A 26,678-nucleotide genomic window follows, 5' to 3' on the forward strand; every position below is an offset into this window, starting at 1 on the left:
GCCATAACACAGGTACCTACTCAACTTATAACCATTTGTTTAGTGAGTGCTTAAAGTTACAATGGCACTGAAAAAGGTGACTTATGACCATTTTTCACACTATCACTGTAGCATCCCCATGTGACTGAAATTCAGAAGCTTGGCAACTGGTTCATACTTATGACAGTTGTAGTATCCAGGAGTCATGTGATCAACTTTTGCAACCTTCTGACAAGTAAAGTCAATGTGAAAGACAAATTCACTTAACAGCTACTAACTTAACTGCAGTGATTCACTTAACAATTCTGGCAAGAAAGTTTATAAAACAGGGTAAACTCACTTAACAAATGTCTCAGCAACAGAAATTTTGGGCTCAATTGGGGTCATAAGTCAAGGTCTAGTTGTACAACATAAACTATCTACATCAACTTCAGAGAATGCTTAAATCAGACATGCTATCCTAATTATTTCAGACCATAGATATGATTGAATTTCTCAAAATAATAACCAAGCTGCAGCAATAACAGTCAACATTTCTTGCAGCTGAAGTTATTATTTGTTTATATCCTGCATTTATTATTTTTACTAATAATCCAAGACAATGAACATATCCAAGACACCTTCCTCTTCCTATTTTCTCTGTGGAATAATTTGGGCTGAGAAAGTGACCGGTTCAAAGTTACAAAGCTGAATTTCATGGCCAAGGTGGAATCTGAACTCTGGTCTCCTGCTTTCTATCCCTAAACCTTACCCCAGAGGTCCCCAACCTTTTGGGCACCAGGGACCTGTGCCATGGAGAAAGGGTTTTCCATGGACCAGATGGGGTGTGGTTTTCCTACTGCCTGCATCCTGCAGATGTGGCTTTGCTTGTTTGTGTGGCACCGTGGCTGGCATGCTGCAGACTGGTGTCGGTCCATGGACCAGGGGTTGGGGACCCCTGCCTTAACCACTAGACCAAAATGACTCATCACATTAAATATTCTAGACAACACTAATAAGCAAACTTTACTATTTGCTGAATTTATGGTATCTATAAAAGCATAACAAGAACACGTTTTTCAGTTCATTTAAAAGAAACGTTCAGATGAATAATAATTTATTAAATTTGTATGCCAACCAACTCTTTTAACGACTCTTGAGCAGAAGAGAACCCTACCTATAAATGCTAATCTTAAAAACTCCAGCAATCTGATCCTCACGTTTACATTCAAACCTATACCCGTGTGGTCGTCGGAACCCCACTGGAGCAAAGTAAACCAAGTCAAGGGAAGGGCAAACTGCATTTCATCCAAAAAGTGAAAGTGATCTTCAGAGAAATTAATCCTTCCCCCTGACGTCATCAAGCCTAACCCTTTCAAGGAAGACAATTGATAGGAAAGCCTTGAAATGAGATACAGAGAGCAGTTCCCACCCGATCCCGCACCGCCTCCCAGCTACTGAATCCCTTGCACAGGAGGGAAAAAAAAACACCAAACATTAAGCTACAATGCCTTCCTAGCTTAGAATGGTTCGTCCCGCACGAGTCATCCCCCTGTCCCAAACATTGGTTTCTCCCCGCCCTGTCCGCGCCCATCGTGACATAAACACACACGCTGAATGGCTCCGAAGCACGCCTCTTTTTCCCCCTCCCACACCCCGCCTCCGCGCCAATAGTTCCTGCCCAGAACCACTGCGCTCCCCTCCCCCCCCCGTTCCCCCGCACTCCCCGAATGGTTCCTTCCGCACCAGGCCCAGCAACTCTTTTCTCCAGCCTCCTCCACCGCGAGCGGCCCCCCGGCGCGCCCTTTCCTTCCTTCGCCGCTTCCCCCACCCCTGCCGGGACAATACTGGGCCCGCAAACATGGCGCCCGCCCAATGCCATCCTGCCCCCTCAACTCTCGCCTCAGCGGAGCTCACTCAAGAGGCTGTGCCAGACCCGGGCCACTTTTTTCCCCCGCCCGAGATCTTCAGCGCTCACCTGAGGGAGCCGCAAGGACGCGGCTGACAGGCCCTCCTTTTTACGCGAGACGCCGAGCTGGGTCTGAACGAATGGCGGCCGAGGCGCTCCTCCGTGTTTTTCTTTTTTTAGCGCCCGGCGGAACGGAGACCGAGGCGGCAGCGGATAGTCCGCGCCGTCGCGGCCGCCCGCGAGCTCCCGGTTGTGGCGGCGGAGGGGGTGGCGGTGGTGGCTGGATCCGGCTGCAGCGACGCATTCGGGGCGGGAGGCGGAGCGCGTCGCCAAGGGCCGCAGTCCGGCTGCGGGTTGGGTGCGGAGGCGCCCGTGGCCGAGAATCCTCCCCTCCTCCTCCCCCCCTCGGCACAAACAATGCGGCGGCTTCACCACAGCGCTCGCGCCGGCGGGGGAGGGGAGGGAGGGAGCGCGCTGGGGGGGGAGGAGGAGCAGGACGTGAGGGCGCCAGGCACCTCCCAGCCCCGCGGACGACGCCGACGCAAACGGCAAGCTGAGACGCCGCGCGTTTTGTGGGCGGAGCCAACGGGTCGCTTTTTCTTCCCTTCCCCCCATGACGTTCGTCACCCCTCCGTCAGCCAATCAACTTGGAAAAGTTTTAAGATTTCCCCTCCCCCCCCCCAAGCCTCTCTTGGCGGACGTAAACTGTGCGTCTGGATCGGGGAACGGGAGTTCTCGCGGCGCAGGGTGGGTTGCTGTTTGCCGGCTGACTTATTCTTTATTTATTTATTTTATTTTAATTCCATTTATATCCCGCCCTTCTCCAAAGACTCAGGGCGGCTTACAAGCTTAGCAGTAGCCTTCATTCTATGTATATGCCTGCTTATTAGGGCTTTCATACACCCCCCTCCCAAGCGGCATTATTACAAAGTCAGCTTAATTGCCCCCAACAATCTGGGTCCTCATTTTACCTACCTCGGAAGGATGGAAGGCTGAGTCAACCTTGAGCCTGGTGGGATGCGAACCTGCACTAATTGCAGGCAGCTGGTGTTACTTAAGGAGGCATTAGCCCACTGCTCCACCAATTGTGTGTGAAAGCCCTAATAAGCTTTCACACAAGTGTGTGTGAAAGCCCTAATAAGCAGGCATATACATAGAATGAAGGCTACTGCTAAGCTTGTAAGCCGCCCTGAGTCTTCGGAGAAGGGCGGGATGTAAATGGAATTAAAATAAAAATAAAAATAAAATAAATTTATTAAAACTTGCCGGCTGAAAAGCAAGACGACAGTTGGAAGCTAGCGCTGTCGGTGTGGTGGGCTGCCATTTTGGTTCACTCCTATGAAATCCCCCCATCATCATCATTAAAGGATGATGGCTCGGGACTAATTCTGGTTTGCTGGCAGAGGCGCGGATTGTAATATGTGAGTAGGGACTCCCGCATTTCTCTTGCCAGAAGCCATTCCCTATGGTAGAGTCTCTGCAGGACGTCGGGTGTCTTATGTTAATAAAATGCGTGTGTTTAAGTTCTAGCTAGTATTGGGTGGCTGCTAGTCATTTTTTTTTCAATTAGCCTACCCCGCAGGGTTGTGGGGATATAGAGAGTAAAGGTGATCTTGACAGAAACGTGCAAGCACATTTTTTTTAAATTCCATTTATATCCCGCCCTTCTCCGAAGACTCAGGGCGGCTTACAAGCTTAGCAGTAGCCTTCATTCTATGTATATGCCTGCTTATTAGGGCTTTCACACACACCCCAAGCGGCATTATTACAAAGTCAGCTTAATTGCCCCCAACAACCTGGGTCCTCATTTTACCTACCTCGGAAGGATGGAAGGCTGAGTCAACCTTGAGCCTGGTGGGATGCAAACCTGCACTAATTGCAGGCAGCTGGTGTTATTTAAGGAGGCATTAGCCCACTGCTCCACCAAGGCTACTTAAGTAAAGTGGGATAAAACATTGTTTTGATTCTGGGAAGGAAGAATAACAGTGCTGCTCAAGCAAAAACTTCTTCCCTGTCTAGGTAAAATTTTAAATTGCCAAAATGAAGCCACCTTTCTGGCTTTGTTGTTGGGCAAAAATAAGTCATTATCGGTACATGTTTCTGAAGCTGACATATCAGCAAATGGGTCAGGCTCTGCATTTCTCCACATTTAACAACTTACCAGCTAAAATCCTCTACTTGAGCATATTGGTTTTACACTCCAACTCTCAACCTATTCAGAGTTCTCCAAGTAGTATAAGGGAGTGGGATATTTCAGCTATATCCTCCTTAATGTTACTCCTTCCTCCGTCTTTTAATTCCATGTTGTTTTGTTTCCTCAATAATATTTGTTCTTGCCATAAAGCTGTTCCTAGATCTGAGTTGGCTGGTTTAGGGCATATGTCCATTCATAGGATGTCGAGGGTCACTCTTGCTTAGTTCATTTGGCATCTCCTGCAAACTTTCCTGATCTTAGGTGGGACAATGCCAGCGAAAGGATATATTTTCTCAATTGGTATAGGTTTCAGACATCCTGTTACTAAATGTACTACTTCTTTGATGGTGATTGAGCTTGCTTCACATGTGCAGATGTGCCTCACATCAGAGCAGCATACTCTGCTGCAGAGACATTCAAGGCCAAAGCTGATGTGCACAGTGTAGATGGTTGAGTTCCCCATGTGTAGTTTATCAATTTCCTGATATTGTTCCTTGAACATCAGTTCCCTTGCATCTCAGTTTCAGAGGTAGAAAGCACATACCGTGTTTCCCCAAAAATAAGACCCAGTCTTATGTACTTTTTGCCTCCAAAAGAGGCACCAGGTCTGATTTGGGAGGGATGTCTTATCCACTTACCTTAGGATTGCCATAGCCAGGCCTCTCATACTCCAACACCTGTCGCACTGCTGCCTGAGTTCTGTGGCTGCTTGTGGTTGCATGCCACTTGGCACATTGTGCCAATTGTGAGCTTGCAGCCTGCCAATACACCACGTGGCCGCCTGCAAGCAGCAGCAGTGGTGCAACGAACTTTGTGGCCTCCAGTTGCAAGCAGATCAGCAATGCTATCAATGTGACAAGCCTCATGGCCGCCTGCTGCGACCGATGCAGTACATGGCGTGCAGCTGCAGAACTCAACAGCAGCACAACAGGTGTCAGGGTGTGGGAGGCCTGGATGCAGCAGTCCTAAGGTAAGTGAGTGTGGGGTGCATGGGGAAGCTCCGCTTCTCCCTACAATAGCTTGATTTTTACGCATGAACCTCACCCCAAAACTAGGGCTTGTTTTGGGGGTACAGCTTATATTGGGTGCATGTGTAAAAATCAAGCTGGGGCTTATTTTTGACATAGATCTTATTTTCAGGGAAACACAGTATTTGGATCTTGTTTGGGATGCACTTTAAATTGTTGATGGTGTAATATTGTCCTAATTCTTCAATAAGAAGAATCGCTACCTCATCAAAAGTTGACCCTCGTGCAGCCACTGCTGTATCATCCACAGATGAATAGATGTGTGTTGTTGGGGAATGGTTGATCATTTGTATATATGTTACACAATCTTTTAATACAGTAGTTTCCTGTGATATAAATTATTTAAATGAACAGCAATTAAATGAATTAGTTTTTTAAAACCAATTCTTCCCATTACATAATTTGCTTTGAGGCTATTGCAGAAAGTGCCTGTAGCAGGTGGTAGGCTTAGAAGAACTGCAACATTTGATAAGTAGTTTATTTTGAACTGATAAACAATGACATATAAATTGTACATATTCTGACCTGGAGAAAGACGTTTTATTTAACTTTGTATCATGCAAATTTTCTCTCTGTTTCTGCTTAGAGGTAAATTGAAACATATGATATGACCAAGAGTAAAACTTTTCCATGCAAGTCTATGCACATAATATGAAGAGATGTTACGAGCTGTGGTGGAATTCAAATGTGTGAACAACCAGATCTCTATGTGGATGCCATTTCCAGAAGTTCATTCTGGGAATGGGCAACAAAAACTTAGCTACTGGTTCTGCCAGTGGTGCGAACTGGCTGAATCCCACTACTGGTTATAAGGATAAGCCAGTGTGAAATTCAAACATAAATACATGACTAGCTATCTTCATTTTCATACAAAATCCTGTCACATGTGTGTGTGTGTATGTATATGTATATGTATGTATGTCTATATACATACATATATAGGGAGGGTTCTTTTGGTTGTTTGGACAAGGGGGGCGATCCAACAACCTCTGTTCAGGCTAGTGCCGATGTAGATCGCAGGGGGGAGGAGCGGGGGTTGGTTGCCTCCGGGGCTCCAGGGCTGGTCGTGGGGCTACCTATTCCCACGACATCAGGGAATGGCAGCAGATGTAGGAGCAGAGGGCCGTATCGATCTCAGGGAAGGCCTCTCCGCTGCTTACAAGCGGTGGGGCACTCCGACCCTCTGGCTCTGCCCCAAGGTCCCGGGAGTGAGGGTGTGCAGCCTCCCGAGCTCCAGCTGGTGTATTTGAATGCCAGGTCTGTCTCTAATAAGGCTCCTCTCGTCCGCGACTTGGTCGAGGGTGAGCAGGCGGACCTGGCTTGCATCACAGAGACTTGGTTGGGCCCAGAGGGCGGGATTCCTCTGGTTGACCTTTGTCCACCAGGTATCCGGGTGCTGCACCGGCCTCGGGCTCAGGGTAGGGGTGGGGGTGTGGCTGTTGTTATAAGGGAGACCTTGTGTCCGCGGGAGGCCACCGTTCCCCAGATAGTCGGGTGTGAGTCTCTCTTTCTGAGATGCGGCCCTGGTGCGCAGTTGGGCTTGCTGCTGGTGTACCTTTCGCCTAGTCACGCAGCAGCAGCCCTGCCTGAGCTGCTCGATGTCCTCTCTGGGCTGGTGATTGAGTTCCCGAAACTTATAGTTTTGGGGGACTTCAATCTACCATCGCTGGGAGGATCATCTGAGTTGGCTCGGGAGTTCATGGCTTCCATGACGGCCATGGACCTGACGCAAATAATTTTGGGACCGACTCATGAGGGAGGCCACACCCTTGACTTAGTTTTCTTATCTGGACGGTGGTTAGATGATCTTGGTGGGGGCTCTCCAATTATTATGCCCCTGTCATGGACCGATCATCATCTCCTGCGTCTGGTCTTCCATTTTGCCACCCCCCCGCCGTGGGTGTATGGAACCAATTAAATGGTACCGCCCCAGACGCTTAATGGATCCCCAGAGGTTCCAGGCGGCGCTGGGGTCCCCACCTGCCTCCCTTGCTCACAGCTTGGCAGATGCCTTAGTGGAAGCCTGGGAAAGGACGGCCACTGAGGCTCTTGACCGAGTTGTACCCCTGCGGCCCCTGACCCGGTGCAGATCCCGTCGAGCTCCATGGTTCTCTGCGGAGCTCCGGGAGATGAAGCGTCGGAGACGGGGCCTAGAGAGCGGTTGGAGATCCAGCCGATCCGAATCCGACCGATTGCGACTAAGAGCCCACATTAGGTCTTATCTCGCTGCGATAAGGGAGGCGAGGTCTAACCACTTCGCCACCCTTATCGCATCCGCAGATAATCGCCCTGCCGCCCTGTTCAGGGTGACTCGCTCCCTCCTAAATCAGGAGGTGAGGGAGGATCCCTTGCAGGGTCGTGCCGAGGAGTTTAACCAGCATCTGTCGGACAAAATCGCTCGGATTCGGACCGGTCTGGACTCTGACTGGGCAGAGTCTGAGGATCAGGACACGGGCGGTCTTGTCGATACCACCTGGGATGAGTTTGATTCTGTGACTCCGGAGGAAGTGGACAGGATCATGGGGAGGCTGAGCACCACCACATGTTTATTGGACCCGTGCCCTTCCTGGCTGGTCTATGCAGCCCGGGAGAGGACACGCAGCTGGTTCCAGGCAGTTATATCGGCTTCTCTGAGTGAGAGTAGCTTCCCCGCCGTCTTGAAAGAGGCGGTGGTGAGGCCTCTCCTCAAGAAGCCTGCCTTGGACCCAGCTGTATTGAACAACTTTCGTCCTGTCTCCAACCTTCGCTTTCTTGCGAAGGTTGTTGAGAGTGTGGTGGCGCATCAGCTCCCTCTGGTCCTGGATGAAGCGGATTATCTAGACCCGTACCAATCGGGTTTCAGGCCCGGGCACAGCACGGAGACGGCATTGGTCGCGCTGGTGAATGATCTCTGGAGGGCTCGGGACAGGGGATATTCCTCTGTTCTAGTCCTATTAGACCTCTCGGCGGCTTTCGATACCATCGACCATGGTATCTTGCTGCGGCGTCTCAGGGGACTGGGAGTGGGAGGCACGGTCTTACAGTGGTTCTCCTCCTATCTCCAGGGACGTTCGCAGTCGGTGTTGGCAGGAGGGCAGAGGTCGACCGCGAGGTCTCTCGTTTGTGGAGTTCCTCAGGGGTCGGTCCTCTCGCCTCCTGTTCAACATCTACATGAAACCGCTGGGTGAGATCATTCGTGGTTTTGGAGTTGGGTATCATCAGTACGCTGATGATACCCAACTTTTCCTTTCGACCCCAAACCACCCCAGTGATGCCCTCAACGTGATGTCCCGTTGCCTGGAGGCGGTTCGGGTCTGGATGGGGAGGAACAGACTTCAACTCAACCCCGACAAGACTGAGTGGCTTTGCATATCTTCATCCCGGGTTTATTCGGACATTCCACCTCTTGCTATGGGGGGTGAACTATTACCCCCCGTAGATAGGGCTCGCAACTTGGGAGTCCTCCTAGATTTACGGCTCACCTTGGAAGACCATATAGGAGCTGTGACTAGGGGGGCTTTCGCCCAGGTTCGCCTGGTGCGCCAGTTGCGGCCCTATCTTAGCCGGGATGATTTATGCATGGTCACTCATGCGCTCGTGGCCTCTCGTCTGGACTACTGCAACGCTCTCTACATGGGGCTGCCCTTGAGGACCACCCGGAAGCTCCAACTGGTACAGAATGCAGCCGCGAGAGTTGTGTTGGGAGTCTCCCGATACTCCCACGTTACACCTTTGCTCCGTGAGCTGCATTGGTTACCGGTTGCCTTCCGGGTGAGATTCAAGGTACTGGTAATGGTGTTCAAAGCCCTCCATGGCATGGGGCCGGAGTAACTCAGGGAACATCTGCTGCCGGCATCAAGCTCCCTGCGCCCTGTGCATTCCCACAGAGAGGGCCTCCTCAGGGTGCCACCGATCAGAGAATGTCGATTGGTGGCCCCCAGGGGGAGATCCTTCTCTGTGGGCGCTCCGGAGCTGTGGAATCAGTTACCGGTAGAGCTCCGGATGGCGCCCGATCTTCGCTCCTTTCGTCGCGATCTCAAAACGTTTTTGTTTGTACAAGCCGGCCTAGCCTGATGGGGATTGGTGGGTTTTTTTATTTTTTGCATTCTTAATTTTATCTTTGGGGTTTTATAATTGTATATTAATTGTTTTAACTTGTGCAATCATTTAATTTCTTTTTAATATTTGTATTTTGTATTTCACTTTTGCCCTGTGAACCGCCCTGAGTCCTCAGGGAGAAGGGCGGTATAGAAATATTATTAAATTAAATTAAATATATGTATACACACGTACATATACCTATTTTTTTTAAAAAATCATTTGAAGTCACTAGAATATTGTACTGATCAAAATAAGGCAGTGATTTTAGTTGTATAATCGGATGCTTCTTTCAGCTAGTCAAAAAGAAAGTTTGTTTTGAACAAATGATTCAAATTTATTTTGGCAAAATTGATCAATCAAACTTCTTCACCTCAGAAATCTTTTAAAAAATGACAAGCAAAATGTCTGAAGCTGGAAAGCAGCTATTTACATACTACTAAAACTCTCATCATGACCTTTAAGTGGAGAAGTGGTGCTAGAAGCCAACAACTTTTGAACCAGGATACCTAAAATGGGCTTACAGAATGTGTCCAAAATCCATGACCCAATGAAGCATGTGTTGTCTAGTATTAGTGAATACTATCTTCATGTTACAATATAGATTTTTTGTTTGGAGTCTATTTTTATTGTAATTACAGTTTAAGATAAATGTTAAATTAAATGGCCCTTCACTCTTTATTCTTATTTCTTTAGTCTCTACCTACCCAACTCAGATGTTCAAGACGAAGGATTCCCTTTTCCCACAGATGTCATTCTATCAACAAAAGCAAATCACTGGATATAGGTGAGAACTACACAAAAATGTAAAATTTATCAGGATGAATTAAAGTGTAGCATCATAATAAAACAAATTTTAACAAGAATTCTTTGAGATAGATTGTGATCACAATGCACATTTACAGCCATCCTGAAATTTTTTCAAAATTTGCTTACTCTGATCAATTGTTCAAATAATAGATCAGCATAATATCTGCAGGTCAAAATTAAGAAAATATTTATTATGCCCTTTTACTGAAATTGAAAATACCTAGAGCTGTATAGGAACTGTAGTAAGTAAAATAACCTCTTTACCTAATGATAACTATAGTTACTGAAATGTAAACTTTATCAGGTTTCCATGTATTAGGAATATATTATCTAAATATATGCTCCCGACCTCCGATCATTCCGCCGGGGCCTGAAGACCTGGCTCTTTGAGCTCTCGGGCCCAGGCTGAGGAGACATTCATTTTAATTGGGGTTTTTAATAGTACAGGATTGATTTAATATTTTTTAAATTGGGTTTTAACTTTTGTATGGTTGATTTTTAACTCCCTGTAAACCGCCCTGAGTCCTCAGGGAAAGGGCGGTATATAAATGCAATAAAATAAAATAAATAAATAAATAAATACAAATCCATATATTTAATCAATATTAATTGAAATAAATTTCTAAATGTTCTTTTGAAGTGTCCAAAGCTGCTTAGACATTGCAAAAATAGCACACAGTGAAATACATTTCACCAAAGAAAATCTAATATTATAATGAATTTTCCAAATATTATCAAAATTCATTCACACCACTTTGTTCATTCTGTAATTGTTTCCAGACTTTCTCTTTTTCTTTCTCACTTTGTAAATTTGGGGCATTTCAGAATTGTAAATTTTCAGTTCCCATTATTTTATCTTTTAAATAATGCTTTTGGTTTTAAAGTGATTTTGGATGTAGTACATCTTTACAAAGCAAAGATCACTAAAGATGAAAAGAGAACCATACTTTCTAACTTATAGGATTATTTACATTTTTAACAATTCAATAGTTACCCTTCCTACCACCAACAAAAAAGCTTACCATAAAAAGAAAGACAATATAACAAAACAGGTTGTAGCTTAACTACTGGGCAGCGGTAGTTAAATGTATTCATTTATTTTTAGATGACAGGCTTTGTTTGAGCAAGTAGACAAAATTGCCATAAAGGGTTAAATATATAAATCTATGAGTCATCCAGTTTTTCCTGGTCAGGTTTACCTTCATGATTCAACAAAACTCATTAAGTATACTTTGAACAATTACACCTGATTTTTCAAAGCTTAATTAAACAATATCTACATGTTCCTGGTATTTTAAAATGTATGAAATGCAAAATTACATTAATTCTGCAGAGATCTGTCTCACAAAAATAAAAACAATAGTGATGTTTTATCTTGATTTAAGTCCAAAGGAATATAACTGGTCAAACAAGTAAACAAAAGCTTTTACATATTCTTTTTAATGGGTCATAATGGTGATATTTCGCATACTTGAGTTCTTCAAATGCTGAAGAGACAAATGTCTGGGAGTGAACCAAGCAGTAATCTGATAATTACATGATTCAATCCAGTATAATGGAATTCTGTGTATTTAGTCAACATACATGTCTCTTCATGAAAAATACATAGTTGTGGAATGAAAAAATACCTAAAGATAAAAATGTATATTACATCTCTGCACCTAAAGTAGTGGTCATAAGGTAAAACACGAAACATTCAGACTAAGAAGGAACAATTATGTATAGAAAGATAAATTTAATAAATATTAACAGTATTTTCTCATAGTTATAGGTACATAACTGCTGGTTTAAACAAATTTTATAAAGCCCAATGAATTATTTGTATTGCATTAATATTGTAACTGTAATCTAGTCAACATCTCTGGAAATGGAAAAGCCTAACAGGATAAAATATGCATCGCTACTTCATGCTAGAAAATGAATGCTAGTAAAAATAAATATGTGTTAAATATTGCAGGGGCTCAGAAGTCATTTAATAGTAGACAGAATTAGAAACAAAGTTTTTGTTTGCATTTTGGAGTTTTCCACACCTATTGCCCTCTATCCATTTTCTTCCACAGCCAGTTTACATTATGTTAGGGCAGTATCTTTATATAATTTACGAATTTGTTTTCTAAACAATACATTGATTGGAAAGGAAATTAAGGCTTTTTGGTCTGACAGAATTGACATTTGTACGAATAAGGAACATTTGGAACTTTGTGAATGGGATTGGGGTTGAAGTACATATATCAAATTAGCTTTTTTTAAAAAAATGAAAAACGTGTGATAGAAAATTATCAGCCATTTAGAAAAAAAAATGTGTTTATAAGTACACTGGCCATGCTGAAACTCCAGATTTTCCTATCAGAATTAAAACGTAAATCTGGACAGTTTGGCGTATTTACTAACCCTATTAAATACTTAAGTCTTTTAAATGCTCTTGTGTATTAAAGATTAGCTTAATTTGCAGCACTGGGATGAATATCAGTTATTAAGGAAGTAGAAAACGCGAAACAACTCTTGCATTAATTCCAGTTAGGCTGATTATTTTTTCCCCCTTTTGCATCGAGAGCTTGATGATACTAAGGGGCAAAATGTATGCTTGAAGTGGTTAATACAGCCTCTCATCCCTGAAACCTCACCCCCCCACACCCCCAAGAAAGCAGGATATGGCATCCGGCCCATGAAGATGATATACCCAGGAACCGAAATCTAGGTAGTTATTCTCCAGAAAGGGCACTTGAGACGCGCGCAAGGAGTAAGGTTTTCCAGCAGTTTTATAAACGGTATCCGCTCCTTATCGGAGATTATTTGTGCGCCTCTTTCTTTCTGAAGAGGAAACCGTAGCGCTCGGCTCGCGTCCGTTTCTGAATAAGGGATCTATCACTTGCAACTTCGGTTGACACCCTCAGTCTCCGAAGCACAAGTTCTTGTCCCCGTTCCCTCAACGGCAACCATTTTGTCGCGCTCTTCTTCAATTTTGCCTGCCCCCCCTCCCTCCAACCCATGACGACAGCACGCGACATCCTCATGACGCGCACCGCTGCGCCGATGGAAGATCGCGTGCGCGTGACGCCTTCACCCGGCCAACGGAGGTCGCGACGCCTTTCGCCATCTGGGCTCGCCGCTCCGATTTGCGTGCCATGCCCTGGCCCCGCCTTCCCTTGCCGCTGCTGCCGCCGCTGCTGCTCTGCTTCCCCCCCCTCCCAGAGGGCTGCACATGCGTAGTACGAGCCGGGGCGTCCGAGCCGGGGGAGTCGAGTTCAGTGTCGCTCTAGCGGGAGACAAAGCAAGTGGGGAAATGAATGGGACGGGGATACGCGAACCTTCCTGTTAACCTCTTCGGCGCCGGCAGGTCGAGCAATAGGCGCTGGAAGGAGAGGTGAGGAAAGCAAAGACCCGCCCGTGAGGGAAGACGCGCGGGTGCCTGTCTCCTGCTCCTCCCCCCTCCTCTTCCCCCCCCCGAACTCCTTTCCGCCACCGCCGTGGCAGGGACGCTCCCCGCCCGCTGAAATCCTTCCGCTGGGGACGGAGCTCTTTCGTCACCCCAACCCCCGTGGCGGGAGCCGGGAGGGTCGCCGTGGAATCGGGAGTCGGCCGAGCTGAGGAACCGACGCCGTCCGTGGCCCGGATGCGCTGCTCGCTCGCGTGCGCCGGCCTTATTGTTTGAGGGCAGGAACGGAGCCTGGAGAGGGAGTCCCGTGGGTCCCTTTCCAAGAGGTGAGCCGGACGACGCGGTCACCGAGGTCTCCCTGCCATCTCCTCCTGTCTTCCCGCCCACCCACCCCCGCTTGGGGAAGTCCCTTCGGGAAGGCCCAGAGCCGCCGCACTTTGCTTTAATGGTGCAGAACTAATGCCCGGCTTTGTCTCGGCTTCATTTTCTCTTTCTCCCCCCCCTTCACCCAACCCCCCCCAACACACACAGGATCCACGCAGGCCCGCACTTAAAACAACCGTCCGTTTGGAGCAGGGCCGCCCCCTTCTTCCAAACAGTGCCTGCCTTTGCCTGCCACCTCAACCGAGGCTTCATCCTTTTTTCCCCTTTTTCTTTCCCTTTTTTTGTTGTCCCTTGGCTCCCTGGCTCTCTTTTTGACATACTTGGTGGCCCTAGAGTTATCTCTGGCCATATGGCTGCTGGGGAAAGGAGGGTGTTGAGCCATGCTGGGTGGAGCGACACCGCACCTTTCTTTCCATCACCCATCGTCCTTTGTCAACAACTCAGGGGGACCCTTGGCGTAGCAAGGGGTGCGTGTGTCTGTGAGTGTGTGTGTGTGTGTGTGTTTTAAAAGCAGCACAGCCTCCTTTCCTGGACCAAAGATGAAGAAGACTTCTGGGGTCCTGATTGAAAGTCCTGTTAAGAGTCCAGTTGTGAAGGAAGGACTTTCAGGCCTTATTTCTGTTGATTAGATGAAAAAAAAACAACAACAACAACAATCCAGGTTTACCTCTTTCCAGCCAGTGTTTACATAGCAGCGTACGTTTCTGCGGTTCTAAAGTCTCTTTTTCAGGTGGGGAAGAAAGTGCTCATGTTAGGGAACTAATGTAGAAGTCACTTGGAAGCACAGAGATTGGAGTGTTAGAAACCAGTCTGATTTTATAAATAAAAAAGTACCGTAAATCTCCAAATTAAGTCCAGGGCATTTTTCAGTTTGAATGTTTCACATATAAAGTTAGTGAAAAATCTTTGATGAGAGCTTTGAGGGTAGGTTGTTAGATAAAATCATCAAGAGTATTACTGTATGTTCTAACTGAACAAGTAGAGATAGATCATTTAAAGATACAAGACCCAATGCTTTGATGCAGCCCACAAAATCCCCCTGAAGATGCCATGCTCTCAAAACCATTTTCTTTCTTTTTTCTTCAAAAAATCCATAAGCAGTTGCTAGTTATTGATGAATATCAATAATGATCTTTCTCTAATCAAAGAAGTCAGTTTGGCTGTTCAGCAAGTTCTGTCAGTTTCACCAACTATTCTTCCATGGTGGGTACTACCTAATCTTTCCTTCTATGTGCATATAATAATCTCACTACGGTAATCATATATTGAAATAATCTTCCAAAACTTTTTTCTATGTCTTTTGAATCATTCTAATAGCATAGATGTGACTAGATCTGTAAGAATTTTAAAGAATGGTTGAGATTATCTGTCAGGAAAAATAGTTTATTTATGGAGCATTATTTTTTCTTAAGATTTCAATATAAATATCTTACATAATTGTTAAACAGACATTTTTTTATTTTTCATGGTTTAAAATTTAGAATGAAATGTGATTTTTTTTCCTGTGTGTTGAAATCTAAAGACTGCTACTTTAGAAAGATGGGTAAACATTTAGACAAAGAAAGATAGTAGAAGGTACTTGTTACTGAACTTGGACAAACAAGGGATATACAAAATTACGTACTCCATGATCTCAATCTTGAAAAAAGTAGGTAACTGCTACTAATATATTCTAGCCATATTTCCCTGGACATAGGCATTATAATCATTTAAACCTCCGCATACACTTGATTACAACCTGAATTGTAGTAAAATAAATTCATCACAAATACAGAAAAGTCTTTTGTCATGTTTGCTCAGAAAAATGTAGAGCTTTTTTATAGACAATCTAACCTAGGATTGTAGCCAGCTGTCTATAATTTTAATTGAATTAGAATTAATTTTAGAAATTAACAAAAACAATTACATTTCACTACTTTCTTCATAGGTTTTTTATTCAGTATTACTTGGCATAAATTAGAATCCTATTTGGGGGGGAAAAAGCTTTAAAAGTGTTGAAAATATCTGACCTTTCACCTTCCTGACTAAATGACAACGTACATCCAAGAATGTTAAGACATAGCTATTCCAGTTAGCTAAAATTAAAATAATTGATTGTAGTTAATGATAGCGTTCCGTGCACCTTTGGCGTCTAGTCATGCCGGCCACATGATTACGGAGACGTCCTCGGACAAGCGCTGGCTCTTCGGCTTTGAAACGCAGATGAGCACCGGCCCCTAGAGTCGGAAACGACTAGCACGCATGTGCGGGGGAACCTTTACCTTTACCTTAATAATAACTAATACATTCAATTCATGACCGAAAAAAGATCAGCTGTGAGAATCTTAGGGATTCTATATAAGCAACTAAAAACATGCAATTACAATCTCAAGATGATTGTGTTTATATTGTAGAATGTGAGCAACTTCAGTCCAGGAAAAGTTAGGTGTATGTGTAGCAAAGGCTACACTCTTTAACTATATAATTTATAGAAAGTATTCATTTTTGCACTTCATTGTTTATACTATATTCCATTTTTGTCATTCTATTTTCTTTATCTTGTTTTACCATTTGCACCTTCCGGTTGTTTCTAAATTTTCAATTAAAAGAAGCATCCTTGCATTCTCTAGACAAATATTAGGTAGTAGCTCTGCAATAAATACAGGTAGTCCTCAACATACAACAGTTCATTTAGTGACCGTTCAAAGTTACAACGGTACTGAAAAAAGTGACTTATGGCCATTTTTTACTCTTAACGACCATTGCAGCAACCCCATGGTCATATGATCAGAATTCAGAGGCTTGGCAACTGATTCGTATTTATGATGGTTGCAGTGTCCCAGGTTCATGCACCTTTTGCAAACTTCTGACAAGCAAAGTCAACGAGGAAGCCAGATTCAATTGTGGTAGTAACTTAAGAACTTTGGTGATTCGTTTAACAAATGTGGCAAAAAAAGGTTGTAAAATGGGGCAAAACTCACTTAACAAATATCTCACTTAGCAACATAAGTTTTGGGTTCAATGGTGGTTGTAAATCGAGGACCTGCGTAGAGAAACATTGCCTAAATTGACTTATTTTAAAAAGGGTGGAAAGTCATTGAGAAGGTAAACATTTATTAATTCAGAAAACAGATCTGTAACTCTTTTTTTAAATACATACAGTATTTTTTAAGCCAATTCCACAAACAATACAACTGTTCTAAGAAAATAATTTCTGAGTTACACGATTATTTTGCATCTATGGTCAATGGGTTAAATTTGTAGTTGAACTTTTATCCTTTCTATATTTTTACAAAAATATAACAATTTTTTGTACTCTACAATATTTGGCATATTAAAATTATATATTATGCTGATGTGTGTATTTACTACTTAATTATCTTTCTTAAATCACTAAGGTGGTGGTGAAAGCCTAAGTCAGGGGTCCCCAACCCCCACTCTGTGGACCAGTACTGGGTCGCAGCATGCCAGCAACCAGTCCGCACAAACAAGCAAAGCCCCATCTGTGGGATTGAAGCAGCACACAAAACTATGCACTCGCCAGTCCATGGAAAAACCTTTTTCCACGGAACCGGTCCCTGGTGCCCAAAAGGTTGGGGTCCTCTGCTCTAAGACATAACTTATAATGATTTTGATAAAATAAAGCTGTAACATAGCTTTGAGGTCGGATGTTTTCCTCCCTACTAGTACAAAAATGACCAAAAGATCTGAAGCTTTTACTTAAATATCATAGGTCAACCTGTCAAAACTCAAAACTTTTGCCATGTTTAAACATGTAAAGGTAAAGGTTCCCCTGCACATGCGTGCTAGTTGTTTCCGACTCTTGGGGCCGGTGCTCATCTCCGTTTCAAAGCCGAAGAGCCAGCGCTTGTCCGAGGACGTCTCCGTGGTCATGTGGCCGGCATGACTAGACGCCAAAGGCGCACGGAACGCTGTTACCTTCCCACCGTAGTGGTCCCTATTTTTCTACTTGCATTTTTATGTGCTTTCGAACTGCTAGGTTGGCAGAAGCTGGGACGAGTAACAGGCGCTCACTCTGTTACGCGGCACTCGGGATTCAACCCACCAAACTGCCGACCTTCTGATCGACAAGCTCAGCGTCCTAACCCACTGAGCCACCACGTCCCTTTTTAAACATTTATATCATCTTAACTCTTGCCATAAAGATAGGATATAAATTTATCAAGTTATATACATAAACATAAATTTGAGTTTCATTCAAAAAATACTTGACTGGAAACTCAGATTTGGAGAATGTAACAAAATAGAACATCTGAAACTCTTAATTTATGTCCTAGATTACGGAGACTAAGTTTATCCTTTTATGAGGAACCATGGTTTATCTGAATGCAGCTACTAGGAATTTTAGCATAGCAGTGAAAAATATGAAAAACCATGGTTATTGGGTATGTGTGTGGTGTGAGAGCCAAAATCTAAAGTGAAATAGTTGTATAAAACTTGTATTTTTCTTTTATGAAAAATATGACTAGGACAGAAGTAGAGGTAGCTTGTTTGTAGTTTCTGAAAAAGTGCTTAGTAGTTTTATGTTAAAACATTTTTATTGCTCATCCAGATGTATGATGAAGACTAGAATAAATAATTTGCTATATTTTCATCTATTAGATATCTTTTAACATGGGATAATAATTATTGCTACCTTTAGCTAACATCATTAGACAGGTATTCAAAAAAGAAAATTAGCCAAGTCAGAAGCAAATCTTGGTACATGAACCAAGCAGTTATAATTGAGAAAAAACATAAGCTGCAATAATTTTTTGGCTGGTATATTACAGGTTATTTTGCAGCAAGGTATTCCATAAAGTAAATACACTGTGTACAATTGATTCACAGCAGGAAGGATAATATACCTTGGATAATAAAAATATTAAAAGAAAAAATCTGGCATTGTATATTGAGTTCAGAAATAAAATGGATGATGTAATAAAATGGATGATGTAAGTATAATTTGATCAAAATCAAATAGAGGTTCATAGAGAAACTGATTAAAACTATCCTTTTAAACTTGGCCCAAATCCAAATATAGTCTTGAATAAATAAGTGTTGTAATAATGTTGTTTTTCACTTTGGTAGCTTAACAAAATGCTTAGAAAATTTTAATTGTTCCAGTATCATAAGAAATCAGGTCAGCCTTTATTAAAAGTTTCTTAAATATTCTGCTATTATTGCTTGAGCTCCTTTTTGACTCAGATATAATTATTCAGTTTTTAAATTCAAATTGCTAATTAGTAATATGTAGGCCATCTTTAGAATGGCAATAAATCATTACTTGTGATGAGAATACAATATTTTGTGTGTTTTTTCCTATACAGAATGCATGAATGGAGATTTTAATTGTGGCATTTTACAAAGCACAATTTCTTTGTTGTCCAAATATGGAGGATTATAGCCTATATATATATATATATATATATATATATTTACAATCAGGATTATCAAATTGCAAATTGATATTTTCATAGATAAATATCCATAAGGTCCAGAAAGTGTGAGAAAGGAGTCTGTTACCCCAGCACCTAAAGAAGATGGTTACCATTACATCTGAAATGGCTAAATCATTATTGTTGGGGGAGAGAGATGCCTCCATCAAAAGTTTTCTACAAAGCGTAATAATGAAAAACATGCAAAACATACTAACGTAAATGCTGTTTGTCTTTTGTACAGGATTGAAGAAAATGCTGATCTCTTCTTTCAGTAAAGTGTGAAAGTTACTTTGTCTCCTAGTTCATGTGAGACCTAATTAGAAAGATGAAACCTACAAGGTGGGTGAAATAATATGGCAGGCATTGTTGAATTGAGTAGACTAAAACATTTATAAATCATAAGGCAAAGGCAAATTCCTTTGCTCTAATTTATTTCAGTTAGCTGTATTTTGCAGTTTTATTTGTTCCTTAATTTCTTATTTGTTGAGAAGAAAACATATCTTTTTTTCACTTTTTATCTTCCATATAGTGTCAAAGTCAGCATTTTGGAAACAAAAGATAATAAACCATTAGCAAAATATAGGAAGCATTGGACTGCAGCATGAGCAGACAAGGAAATATTCTAGAGCTAGTGCAGGGGTAGGCAACCTCGGCTCTTTTATGACTCATGGACTTCAACTCCCAGAATCCGTGAGCCAGCCATGCTGGCTCAGGAATTCTGGGAGTTGAAGTACATGAGTCATAAAAGAGCCGAGGTTGCCTACCCCTGAGCTAGTGGAATAGAAGAGGGGAATAGGATGACAATGATTATGATGATGTCCCACTTTTCTGTCTATAAATCTAGTGCATTTCAAACATCAAAAAAAGAGTTGAATTCTTCGGATTACTATACAAACAAAAATACATTTTTTCAATTAATGCATTTACCTTATCCAAAACTTGCTATGCAGATTGGGCAGGGGGCATTACTGATGACAGGAGCTAAATTGATGAAGGTGGGAACTGAAATATAACCCCTCTGCTTGCTTCATGTCAGGTGAACTGAGTACTCAGTTCCTGGTCTATATTGTGGTCTAAAGACACATTTGCACAAAGGTTTAGGTCTAGCCTGCCAGAAAATTTCATATATTCTTGTTTGACTGAAGGGGATTGGGAAGAGGAAAACAATAATTTTAAAACTCTCAGTCAAACAATTATTCCAATAGTTCCACCTATTTGCTCTTTCCTTTTTACAAAGCCAACAGCTGATGATAGCTTGGGCCAGTGATACACATTGTTATTATTATATTTGTTGAATATATGTTCAATATTCAGGGAGATTTGTGTTTTTTTATAGCTAACATATATTTCTATCTGTCATCTAATGGTTAAATGTACAAATACATATATGGATATTGTACTTTTAATGGAAAACTTCTGAATGCAATTTCGAAATCATCCTATAAGCACAGGCCTCAATAAAATTTACAGGATCAAACATTAAGGAAAAAGAATGTTTTCATAAATATAGAACTCTAATAGCAAAATTCATTGCCCATGAAAAAATATAAACTAGTTCTTTGAATCCTTACCATGAGTAACAATGGATGCAAATAACTACAGTGCAAGTTTTTTTAAAAAATTATACTTTGTCTCAAAATATTTATTTTCCCTTAAAACTAAAGTAAGCAGATTATTGTTTATTTAAGGGAATAAATCAAACTTTGAAATGCGACATTTAACTTGCTTTCTTTCTGTTATTTCTAGATGATAGAAGCAGATAGTAGAACTGAATGTATACTCAACTACTTCTTGACTTCCCACCCAAAGGATATAGTGCCAGCATTATAAAGAATGATATAGAATCTGGAAATCTAAAGATCCTGGGAGTCAGACAACTGGGCCTAAAACACAACGTTTTGTTTTACCTTTATCTTTTTACATGATTTAAAATACATTTAATTTGAATTCCAAATCTTCAATAAGATATGAATACACAGCAGAAATAACTGAGCTTAATCATGGATACAAATATAGCAGAGTCTCCGCAAATCAGTGATAATTTGATGATGGATAAAATCAACAATTTAAAAGTGGAACCAGAAGATGATAGTCATTGTATTTTGGAAACAATAGATATAAAAACTGAAAAAGAAGATCTAAGACAGATCGACAGCAGTGATGAACAGGATGACAGAGAAAAGAATTTTGTCCGTAACAATTCAGACAAATTCATCTCTGCAGAGAATGAGGATGATTATGGTTCTCTTTTTTCCCAATATAGCAGTACGCTCTATGATGTTGCAATGGAAGCTGTAACACAGAGTCTTCTTTCAAGCAGAAACATAAGCTCCCGAAAAAAGTCCCCTGCTTGGAACCACTTCTTTATATCTCCTAGAGACAGTACCAAAGCAATATGTATGTACTGTATGAAAGAATTTAGCAGAGGTAAAAATGAGAAAGACTTAAGCACGAGTTGTCTAATGAGGCATGTGAGGAGAGCTCATCCAACTGTACTCATTCAGGAAAATGGAAATATACCAGCTATAGCTTCCTTTTCTTCACCTACATTACTATTGCCACCTCAGCCTGCAGAGGCTGGAGATTTATCTCAAGTGCTAACTCCTATAAAATTAATTAAAAAAACTTGTTCTAAGATTCCATCCCCAGATCAAATTATGGAGGAATCTCTTCCTGTAGTTTCTATTGAAGAAATACCTTCAGATTTATCACATACTGAAAAGAACAATAAAGAAGAAGCTGGTGTTGGATTATCACTACACCTGCCCAACAGTCAATGTGAAGAAATGGTGGACAATATAGCAGAGAAAACTGTTCAAGTTCCTAAGACTACATCTGGCTCAAGGAGACGATCTGCTGTATGGAAACATTTTTATTTATCTCCTCTAGATAACTCAAAAGCTGTTTGCATTCACTGTATGAATGAATTCAGCAGAGGAAAGAATGGAAAAGATCTTGGAACTAGCTGCTTAATACGGCACATGTGGAGAGCTCATCGTTCTATTGTTCTGCAGGAGAATGGAGGAGGTTCAAGCATACCCCCTCTGTACTCTGCTCCTCCAACTTTATTACCACCTTTATTAGCTTCAGATGGAGACCCAAGTTCTGTATCATCTGGAAAATTAGCTAAAGAACCAACATCTGTTTGCTCTTCTCCAGACAGAATAGCTGAAGAAAATAATTCCAATCTTCCTGTGGGAGATACTCTGATGGAGGATTCCTCATTGTTTTCATCATCAGAAGATATAGGGGAAGCTACTTTAGTTCCTTCTCCTGAAAAAAGCCCATTGTTATTGGAACATAGCTCTGTTTTTCATCAGAATAAACGCATAATGCGAAAGCTGAAATCTGAAGTATGGAATCATTTTTCTTTGTCTCCAGGGGATAATCTAAAAGTTATATGTAGACACTGTAGCTGTATGTTAAACCATGGGAGAAAAGGTGATTTAGGCACAAGTTATTTGACAAGACACTTATACAGAAGGCATCCTGAAGTTATAGGAATCCAAAAGAGCTTTATAGATACCAGTTTAGCAAATTCTCCTTATGCTACGTTGGCTTCTGCAGAACGTTCAGCTTCAAAACTGTCTGACTTGCCCACAATGGTTACTAATGAAACTCAAGTCATATTTCCTGTTAGTAGCAAAAAGACCTCAAAACTGTGGAATCATTTTTCAATTTGTTCTGCAGATTCAACTAAAGTAATATGTATGCACTGTGGACGTACAATAAGTCGAGGGAAGAAGCCAACCAATTTGGGAACCAGTTGCCTTTTAAGACATTTACAACGGTTTCATAATCATGTCCTAAAACCAGATGCCTCAGAGCCAGTATTGTCCTCTTCTAAAAATAATCACGTACCTCTGAGCACAGATCTTTTGGGATCTTCATCTTTTGATGAAGCCACTGACAAGTTTTCTGACACGCATCCCGTTGCCAAAAAAATTACAAGTCTTGTTGCTGAAATGATTGCACTTGATCTTCAGCCATATTCTTTTGTGGATAATATTGGTTTTAATAGATTGCTTGAATACTTGCAACCTCAGTATTCATTGCCGTCACCATCTTATTTTTCTCATACTGCGATTCCTGATATGTATGATAGTGTGAAAGAAATAATTGTTTCACATCTTAAAGAAGCTGAAAGCGGTGTAGTCCACTTTACCTCTGGAATATGGATGAGCAATCAAACTCGGGAATATCTAACTCTCACAGCTCATTGGGTAACATTTGGGTCGCGAGTTCGACCACAGTGTGAAGATTACCATTGTTCAGCTTTATTAAATGTTTCACAGATTGATTGTGACTATAATGGTATCAGCATTCAGAAGCAACTAGAATATTGGTGGGAAACCTGGATAACATCAATTGGGCTACAGATTGGGATTACTGTTACAGATAATCAGACAATAGGAAAAACTTTAAATGAAGGAGAACATTCAAGTGTGCAATGCTTTTGTCACACAGTGAATCTCATAGTGAATGAAGCTATTAAAAGCCAGAGGATGGTTCAAAACCTGCTTAGCATTGCCAGAAAGATATGTGAACGTGTTCATCGCTCACCAAAAGCAAAAGAGAAATTGGCAGAGCTACAGAAAGAATATCATTTGCCACAGCATCAGCTAATCCAAGATGTCCCATCAAAATGGAATACATCATTTCATATGCTTGAAAGGCTAATTGAACAGAAAAGAGCTATTGATGAAATGTCTATAGAGTGTAGCTTCAGGGAATTAATAAGCTGTGATCAGTGGGAAGTGATGCAGTCTGTCTGTCATGCACTCAAACCATTTGAAGTTGCAAGTAGAGAGATGAGTACACATATGTCCACCTTAAGCCAAGTAATTCCAATGATTCATATTCTAAACCGGAAAATTGAACTACTGTTTGAGGAAACAATGGGCATAGATACTATGCTAAAGTCCTTAAAAGAAGCTATGGTGAGTAGATTATCCTCCATACTCCATGATCCAAGATACATTTTTGCTACACTTTTAGACCCTCGTTATAAGACCTCCTTATTCACAGAAGAAGAAGCAGAACAGTATAAACAGGACTTAATCAGGGAGCTAGAAATACTAAATGCTACCTCAGATGATAATAAACCAGTTTCCAATGGTTGTGGTATAGGTTCATCATCTAAAATCTCTTACGGGGACAACAGTCTTTGGTCACTAATGGAAGACATGAAAAAAGCAAAACTTACAAAAGAAAAGACTAAGTTGCCAGAGGAAATGGTGCTTTTGTATCTGGAGGAAGAAGTGCTTGAACATAACTGTGATCCCCTCACTTACTGGAATTTTAAGAAATCATCTTGGCCAGTATTGTCAAAATTGGCTGTTCGATTCCTAGGTTGTCCTCCAAGCATCGTTCCATCAGAGAGATTATTCAGTACATCCAATGAAAGCATCAGCTTTAGTCAATCAAGACTAACAATGGAACACTTTGAAAAACTTATATTTTTGAAAGTAAATCTTCCTTTGATATACTTCCAGTATTGAAATTAATGAACAGGCTGCCAGTCTAAACTTGTTATTCACTGGATAATTACTATATTTGTAACTTAATTGCTCCATTTAGGGGCCATGTATGACAGCTAATCAATGCCTCTTGTTTGAAACTTAATTATATTTTTTAGTTGTCTCTATGTCTACATGTGCCTTATCACTAGTCCTTCAGGCCAGATATAGTGTACATACATCTTTTTTTTAAAAAAAAATCCTATTAGAATTAGCTTGTCTTTGTCCCAACTATTAAAAAATGTAGCTTTTGATTGAATATTGTAAATGAAATTTTAAAACATTTTGAATAGAATGGCAAAATGGATGTAAAGAGTTCTATTATGTAGCTTTTTATTCAATTATGTAAAAAAAACAGAAACCAGGTACTGTATATTAGCTGAACATTGCTTTAATTGCAGAAAAAGCTGTATATAAAGGTGGAAATGAAGCCATCTTCCTATTTAGCAGGTTTTAACTGCAGGCTTAATGTTCTTATGTTCAACTATGTACTAAAGAGGGCAGTTGAATTAGTATTTGACTAAACCTAGAGTTATTAAGCGACACCAGTTATACAGTAATCTAAATTTGCCATTCATGGTCTTTATTCAGGTTTTTTTTACACTGTAACTGAATTAGAGCTTGAGTATTTATAAGGTTTTTGGGTGTTTATTTTCAAAATTTTCCAATTAATGTTTGTTATTTAATGCAGTGCATTGAAAGATAAAAATATAAAGGGGCATCATGCCAGGTCTTTTACAACTGAATGAATTAAAACAATAATTACTTCTTGGGAAAATGTAGTTAAGGTTTCCCATGTAACTGAAAATTATATATGGCATTCTCCCATTATTTCTGTTACACGAACTTGATTTTCAGTGAATATCCTTCCTAAGGTTGTGCAAATACTTTGGAAAAGGTGCTTCAGAACACGCAGGACTTGCATCGGATTGTCCTTGCATGCACAGGCACTTCACATGCACCTGAAGAATTTGCCCAGCCCATAAACAGGAGTCCTGCTAGAATGTTATATAATAGAACTGATCATAATTGATAGTGTCTATCAGCCAAGTAGGATATTGTAGAGTTTTAATAATCCTCAGACAGCAGGTAAAAATAGCATTTACATTTGCTGTCCACATTTTAAAAGAATATTTCTCCCCCTCCTCTCCCCATCCCCCCCCCATGTATTGATAAAATTCTTTGAGAAAATAAATTAACTACAGCTTTTAGGAAAGATGTAGTTTTGTTAAAATACTGTACTGTATGTCTGCCTAATTTTTGCATTTATTATGTTTTAGTGTATTTATAAATGATGGATTCAGTTTCTGAAATTAAACATCTTATTTGTAATTTTTAGAGAACGAGTCTACATCAGCCATTTCCCCCCCCTTAGAATGCAGTGGGGACTTAGTGATTCTCGAAAGTGTATGGGCATAATCTGGATATAACAACTTTTAGAATTAATTTGTCAATGAAACATTTCCTTGTGGTATTTCTGTCTCCCATACAGTGAGATATATGATGTAATGATGCAGTATGCCCCAAATATATTTGAAATATCTTCAGTAAGTACAATATTAAGCTACTTTTTTTTAAAAAAAAGTGATCACGTAAATCTTACTCAATTTAACTATATATATTTCATTAATGAATTTAAGTTAAAACCAGACCATGTTAAAAGTGGTCAGAACTGTGGGCAGCAGTGGGGAGAAATCACTAAAAGTGATATGTTCTAGAGCAGGGGTGTCAAACTCAATTTCATTGAGGGCCGCATCAGCATTGCGGTTGCCCTCAAGGGGCCAGGTGGGCATGGCCTACTGGGTGGGCATGGCCAGCTCTACATTGTTTGCATCAAGGGTGCCTATGGGGGCCTGGGCAGGAGTGGGACAGATCTGAGGGTCTCTGGCAGAAGGAGGGTCTCTGGGCCAGGGCCAAGACAATGGGGGCCATTCCCTCACTGTTTCCAGGATGGCTTCGTGGGCCACATGAAACCACTTTGCGGGCCGGATCTGGCCCCCGGG

The 26,678-nt window shown here is 41.5% G+C and overlaps 2 protein-coding genes across 16 annotated transcripts in view; one reads left to right on the forward strand and one right to left on the reverse strand.

The window, feature by feature from the left end:
* The window catches only part of BRD1 (bromodomain containing 1), a 57,246-nt gene extending 54,940 nt beyond the window's left edge, over positions 1–2,306 (reverse strand). For all 12 annotated transcript variants that reach the window (XR_014492926.1, XR_014492927.1, XR_014492928.1 and 9 more), the window contains exon 1: positions 1,937–2,306. The gene's annotated coding sequence lies outside the window, so the exon portion shown is untranslated. The remainder of the gene's footprint in view (positions 1–1,936) is intronic.
* A 10,884-nt stretch (positions 2,307–13,190) lies between these two features.
* Positions 13,191–26,678, forward strand: part of ZBED4 (zinc finger BED-type containing 4) — a 29,183-nt gene continuing 15,695 nt past the window's right edge. The window contains exons 1-4 of one of the 4 annotated variants that reach the window (XM_083366438.1): positions 13,191–13,340; positions 19,398–19,495; positions 20,903–24,624; positions 26,168–26,222. In XM_083366438.1, coding sequence (XP_083222564.1) covers positions 21,157–24,624; positions 26,168–26,170 — 3,471 coding nt within the window. In that variant the 5' untranslated portion in view covers positions 13,191–13,340; positions 19,398–19,495; positions 20,903–21,156 and the 3' untranslated portion in view covers positions 26,171–26,222. Of the gene's footprint in view, positions 13,341–13,447; positions 13,679–14,837; positions 14,940–19,397; positions 19,496–20,902; positions 26,125–26,167; positions 26,223–26,678 lie in introns of those variants that run through there. The other 3 variants (XM_083366437.1, XM_083366435.1, XM_083366436.1) reach the window with 3 other exon arrangements.

Source organism: Vipera ursinii (assembly GCF_947247035.1).
Source record: "Vipera ursinii genome assembly, chromosome: 6".
Taxonomy (NCBI): Eukaryota; Metazoa; Chordata; class Lepidosauria; order Squamata; family Viperidae; genus Vipera; species Vipera ursinii.